The 6490-nt window shown below is 37.8% G+C and overlaps 1 protein-coding gene across 1 annotated transcript in view; it reads left to right on the forward strand.

Moving 5' to 3' along the window:
* Nucleotides 1-6103, forward strand: part of Ubxn7 (UBX domain protein 7) — a 65048-nt gene extending 58945 nt beyond the window's left edge. Inside the window, exon 11 of the mRNA XM_021209584.2 lies at nucleotides 967-6103. Coding sequence (XP_021065243.1) covers nucleotides 967-1128 — 162 coding nt within the window. The 3' untranslated portion in view covers nucleotides 1129-6103. The remainder of the gene's footprint in view (nucleotides 1-966) is intronic.
* The last annotated feature ends 387 nt before the right edge of the window (nucleotides 6104-6490 follow it).

The raw sequence follows: 6490 nt of genomic DNA on the forward strand, positions 1-6490 counted from the left end.
GGATTTCTGAGTTTGAGGCCAGCCTGGTCTACAAAGTGAGTTCCATCCAGGACAGCCAGGGCTATACAGAGAAACCCTGTCTCGGGGGGGGGGGGGAACCTTACATATTTAAGAAAAAAAATACCTTCAGGGCTGGGGAGTTAGCTCAGTGGTTAAGAGCACTGGCTGCTCTTCCACAGGTCCTGAGTTCAAGTCCCAGCAACAAAATGGTGGCTCATAACCATCTGTAATGGGATCCAGTGTCCTTGTCTAGTCTGTCTGAAGAGAACAACAGTGTAATTACATACATAAAATAAATAAGTTAATGTGAGTGTATGTTCTTGCAAGCTGTTCAGTAACTATTATTTTAGTGATGGTTCCCGAAGCTTAAGAGGACTAATGCTGGCATTTTATTATAATATATTGTATGGTATTTTATTATTAGTTGTTGTCAATATATAGAGGTCTATACTATTATTAGATATCTACCTGTGATCATGGTGCATATTTTCTAGGGACAAGGGTTACTCCTAAGTAGACCATTCTTTTGAGAAGTTTAGTTGGAAAACTAGAAGACAGTAGGTAGAGGAAAAAGATGACTGTGTATCTGATGAGAAAGCATTTATAGAGAAGGAAGTGCTGAAGAAATTTTAATAGACAGTTATGAGATCATGGTTGATTGTAGACAAAATGTAAGGACATAACTCTCTGATGAAGGAAAGAACTGGGTGCTATATTTTATAAATATTGCCTGAGTTTATTTATTAGGGATATAGTAATGACTTTTTCAGTATCAATCACTTTGTAATCCTAAGTTATTGGATATAGATTTGTCTTACTATCCAAAGGGTTATGTTGGCCTTCTGTAAGCTTTGGTTATTTGAATTAAGTCACTTTATCTAATATGATAAAAATAAAGTACTCATAATTAGTCGTCATGGTGTTTCTTTCCAGCTAACAGTTTTGTCTTCCTCTTATTTTTTGTAGGCTTTGGTGAAGCATGTCCAGTCTAAAGGATATCCAAATGAACGTTTTGAACTTCTCACCAACTTCCCTCGGAGGAAGCTCTCTCATCTGGACTATGACATTACCTTACAAGAGGCTGGCCTCTGTCCTCAAGAGACTGTCTTTGTACAGGAAAGAAATTAACACCATGGCCTGACCTCTCTCAGCTTACCCCCTTTTCTCTCTTCCCGCGAGATACCATGTCACTAAGTATGCATTTTGGCTCATAGGACTAACCGTAGAGCCAAAGCTGGGCAAGCACGTCACCTGCCTTTTCTTTATCTCTTTCTGTCACTTGTAAATCAGTCTCCTTCCCCCTTATCTCTGTTTTCTTTCTTCCTCTTTTTTCTCACTTTGTTCTTTCTTACCAGATGTGGTGACCAAATGGAAGTGTACGAATAAGAATAACATCTCTCCTAGTACTGGCAGCACGAAATGTGTGTTCTAACAAGTGCTCTTTTGCATGACACCTTTTGGGGACCTAGTGATGTTTCTACTTCTAGACTCTGTTGACAAAGAATGGCTAGAATCAGAATTTAAAACAGCCCCCATTTTTGGTAGGAAAAAGAAATTCTTTTAACATCATATAGGAACATGTCATAATAAAATATCCAGGCTTTTGTTTATGTGGGAAAAGCATCCTTTAATACTTTTGATCATCATATTTAAAATTTCCCTCAAGGATTCCCATCTTCTAGTTACAAGCTATTTCCATGATGTGTGTTATTGGCAGAATCAGTGCTCAGTGTATTGTGTGTAGCACAGGGTGGTTTTCAATGACCTAGCCTGAGACAGTTTCCTTTATTATTACTCTATCAGTTATATTCCTCTTTGCAGTCCTAGGATGAAGCTTTAGTAAGCATATTGTGTCTGGGCTAGGACAGTGCTTGCTGTCTTTGCCTGCACAGCACATTAGTTCCTTTGGCTCCAGTGTCTGAGTCTAATGTATTCTGTAGGATGGCAGGTGTTCAATAATCATGTAGTGCAATGGCATTAACAATTACACAATAACATTGGTTATTGATTGTCCTGTGTACTTAAGGCATACTTAAGTATGTCCCAGTGTTGAGTGGGGTGGGGGGTGGGGACAAAAGCCTGCAGCTGAGAGTTGCTAACAATGTTCTTTTGGTTAGAAATACTGATCATTTTTTTACCCCAATTGGAAATGCTTTGCTAACTAATTGACTTTAATTCCTCATGCTGTTTTATTTTAGAAAATATCAAAACTGAAAGTCTCTAAGAGGAAGACCTTCAAACTTGGTTCATACGACAACAGTTAGTAAGCGAGATTTCTAGTAATTGTCAGATGTGAGGGTTTTTTTTTCTGCCAACAAAAAGTCACATTCAAATTGTATTTGGTAAAAGCTTTTTTCAGTATTATTTAGAAAAGGCCACCTGAATCTGTATAGTACTATTCATCAGCTTAACTGTATGCTCAGTTCTTTCCTTGAGCTTTAAGTAGAGTTCTCTAGCAGGGCAGGTAGTGTTTTGGTGGGAAAACCAAAACTTTATAAACTGCTTATAAAACCATTTCTGTAGAATGACCTATCTTGTCAGTTGAAGATTTTTCAGTGATTCTTGAACCTGTACACAATCTAAATTGTGATTACTCAGAAACCTTTGGATTCTGTGTACTTGCAGATCTCTCTCTTGGCAACTAGGGGATTAAAAAGATAAGCTAAAGAGATGTGGTGTGTTGCTAGTATGCAATTATAGAATATGGTTGTTTATGGTTGGATTTTGAGGGACCTTCCTAAAGAATGGGTTATGTATCTCCACAAGGAAATCATGGAAAATTCTGTTATTTTTCAGTGAGTCCTTTTGAATTAATGTTCTTACATTTTTTTTCTAAGTCTGTGTAAGTGCTTATGTATAAGTATATAATTGTATAAATATTTATAAATATATTTATATAATTACAATTTCATTTATACCTTGAGTCAAAGTTCTCTCTTTTGATTGGTGACTGAACAATACCACTTTGGTGTTTTTCATAGTGCTTGAGGCTTAACCAACAGTTTGGATTTATTTAGCAAGCATGTTAATTCCTCAGTTGTATCTTGAACTTGAGTAAAATCTGGCTGTCTGAGGAACAGAGTCTTAGAGGCCTAAAAAAAACCTAGTAGTCAAGGTCAGCAGTCTAATCCTTCAGGAGCCACAGGGTAAAAAGTGAGAGAGTACCCAGCTTCGCCACGCTGGCACCATCTCCTCTGCTGGCACAGGTCCAGCTAAAGCCCAAGTCCGTCAGAAATATGAAGTCAAGAATTTTCCCTTAGAAGAGTCTGTTGCACCCTCTTATCCTGTTAAGTTAGGTTCTCTTTATACAGTAAAACCTATCTTGAGAACCTGAGGCAAGATGTTCAGAAGTGAGAGGGTGTATAGTTCTTTATGTGCTTAGCACTGACAAATCCATTTATGAGAAACCAAAGTAAGATAAGCAAGTATATATGTGAGTTAAGAGAACATGGCATTATGCACCTGTAGAGCTTAGTCAGGATGCTCAGCTGTAGGAGACTTTATTTAATGTTGACAAGGAGTATGGATATCAAGGCTGGCCTATGAGAGGAAGGGGGATTATACATGAGAGAAATAAGTGGGGATATTGCCCTGCTTGAGAATTTAAGGAGTTTGCCTTAGTTCCTTTGCAAGTTATTTTGCTTTCAAGGGAGAGCTTTCAGTGGACAGTCAGGTGAGATCTGTGAGGTTAGTTAAATGTAGTGACTCCCTGTATGTAGTAGAAACAGCTCAAAAGTTGTTTTTAAGTAAGGAGGGAAGGGACAAGATAGACTTGAGTGACATATAGAAGGTATGGAAACTTGTAAGGAAAGTGAAAGGGGAGCTTTGTGTACTGGGGGGAGAACGGTGCCAGGGGAAGGGAGCAGCTAGCATGTGTGATGTGCACTCTGTGCATTTCCTCCTTCAGTCTTCATGCAGCCCCTACACAGTATATATGCCTTCTACTCATTTATAAATGTGGAAAAAAAAACTAGAATTCATACAGTGTGGTCAGTATGTCGTGCTAGTAAGGGCCAAATTAAAATTAGAGCCCAGAGTCTGTCTTTGCCTTGTGTGCTGTGTTGGTCTATGTCAGTTGGAGTCCATGTACTCTAAGGTTACCTTATTATTACTCTAAGGTCATCTTACTATTATTTAAATTTGTAAATTAAGGGTCTTTGTTTATTTAAAGGTGGAATTAGTATTTGGGGTCAAGATTATGGATTTGCACTACCCTATAAAAATCTTAATTATACTGTTTTAAAGAGAAGACACAATTATTTTTTCTGGTAGATTATCCACAATAGATTATTAAACAACTCTTTGTTTTTATACCATGTTTTATCTTGTATCCAAATGTACTGTATTAGTGCTCTGTTGAGTATGTAATCAAAAGTTGGAAATATTTTGAAAGCTAAGATCTTGTTTGACTGTTTTTAGTTAGGGAGTCATCTATGTACATGAATAACAACTAGAAGGTGAATGTATCTCTTTCAGGATTAAACTGTTAACTACAGTAGGAACTTAGGAGAAAGGGGTAGTGTAAATTTAGTTAGGGTGTCTTCGTAGAAAAGAAAGACAGATGTGGCAAGCACTGTAGCTCATTCTTGACTCCACCTCTTGTAAATACTAGATTTGAAGCATGAAGTGTATCAGTAAGGCAAGACCTCTGCCCAGTTACTAAAGGATTTTGAGCTCCAGTACTAAAAATCCCTTTAATTAGCAAGGATCTCACTTGAACACTTACGAAAAATGTCAAAGGGCTCCTGAAAATTCAGGCAAGATTTCTCTGCCTGGGTCCAGTGCATGGTGATTGGTACTAAGAAGAGCCTGCCTGTGGGTCAGTGCCCCCACTGTTAGGAGCAGCTTTTCTTCCTCTGAGTGTTGGGTTTCTTTTTTGAAAAATGGAATTGAACTAGATTAGTAGTAGTTCTTTGTCTTTTCAAGTCAAAGGACTCTGGATGTTTGAAGTTTTGACCTGAATGGGGAGTGCTAGGGTCAACTACTAACAGAGTTAATCTCATGGAGGAATTGTAAATGGGCACCTGGAGTCACAGCCCTACGAAGAACTATGTCCACCCCAAAGTTTTAAGCATCTAGTTATTTTATGACATCCTCAGACTAATTAAAAGTATAAAAACTATACTTGCTAATCAGGTCCTTTGGGGTTTTTCACTGTATTCAAGGATCTTTTGTCCAATCTTTTAAAGACCTCATTGTAATGACTGAAATCCCTCAATACAATAGTTACAGAACTAGTGATCTTTAAACAGCCAGTTATTTATTTTTTAAAACTTAATACTGTAAGCCTAATGAATTTTTAAAATGACTTAAATGTAATGAATGCAGAACAGATAATGTCTCCAATACTGGAGCTGTATTTGTGTGCTTTAAGCTAAGGACTGGAAGTTACAAAGCTGAATTGTGTGAGTTGTCAAGTTCAGACTTGGTTTGGGCAGATGTGACCTTTTCAAGATTTTCATCAAGTTGATATTTAAAAATAGTTCTTGTCCTATGGAATGGATCTTTGTCTCACCTTTTAGAGATCCTTCATTTATTTACTTGATAGTAAGTTACAGAGTACAAAATCGAGTAATGCCTTGTGTAAAACTAAAACTTGAAAATTAATGAGGGTAGGAAGAGCCCAGCCCTGTGAGGGCTCACACTTCTCTGGCAGCTTAAACCGTCAGGAGTAGGCTGCTTCTAGGCAGTCACTCTGCTACCCGAGTTACTCCCAGCCCCTGAACAGACACCTAAAGGCCCTGTGAGCAGGGAGCTGATTCCAGCGCCACTGGTTTGCCTTACTGTACATTTCTGTTCTTTACTGTGAAACTTGGAATACCTGGTCCACATTAGAGTGGGGCAAAAATGTTCTTCAGAGCTCAGAATAACCAAAGAGTACCATTCTAATATATTGATTTCTCATATAATACAGATATTTAAATGTTTCAGTGATGATTATTTAGATTTTAAACTCACCTTTGCATCAGTTCTCGTAATGAGACAAATTAGAATTAAAGGTATTTGGCTTATTTAAGAACAGAGGTTATCATAGCTTCGGTCAGTTTCTGTTTTGTTTTGTTTTGTTTTGTTTTGTTTTGTTTTGTTTTGTTTTGTTTTTAGAGACAGGGTTTTTCTATGTAACAACCCTGGCTGTCCTGGACTCTTTGTGGACCAGGCAGGCTGACCTCGAACTCATAGAGATCTGCCTGCCAAGTGCTGTGACTAAAGGTCTGTGCCACCACACCTGGCTGGTTAATTTCTTTATTAAGGAGCTCAGGTGGCCAGATTATTGGATATGAGACCCTGAAGTAGAACATCAGTTTAATCCTTTAGTCCATTTGGGGGTGGGAGTGTCTTTTATTTTGTTTTCAAACATTCTTACATAGTTCAGGCTAACCTCTCCTCCTCCTTCCTTCTCTCTTTCTTTCTTTCTTTCTTTCTTTCTTTCTTTCTTTCTTTCTTTCTTTCTTTCTTTCTTTCTTTCTTTCTTTCTTTCTTCTTTCTTTCC

The sequence above is a fragment of the Mus pahari genome, chromosome 12 (genome assembly GCF_900095145.1).
Source record: "Mus pahari chromosome 12, PAHARI_EIJ_v1.1, whole genome shotgun sequence".
Lineage (NCBI taxonomy): Eukaryota > Metazoa > Chordata > Mammalia > Rodentia > Muridae > Mus > Mus pahari.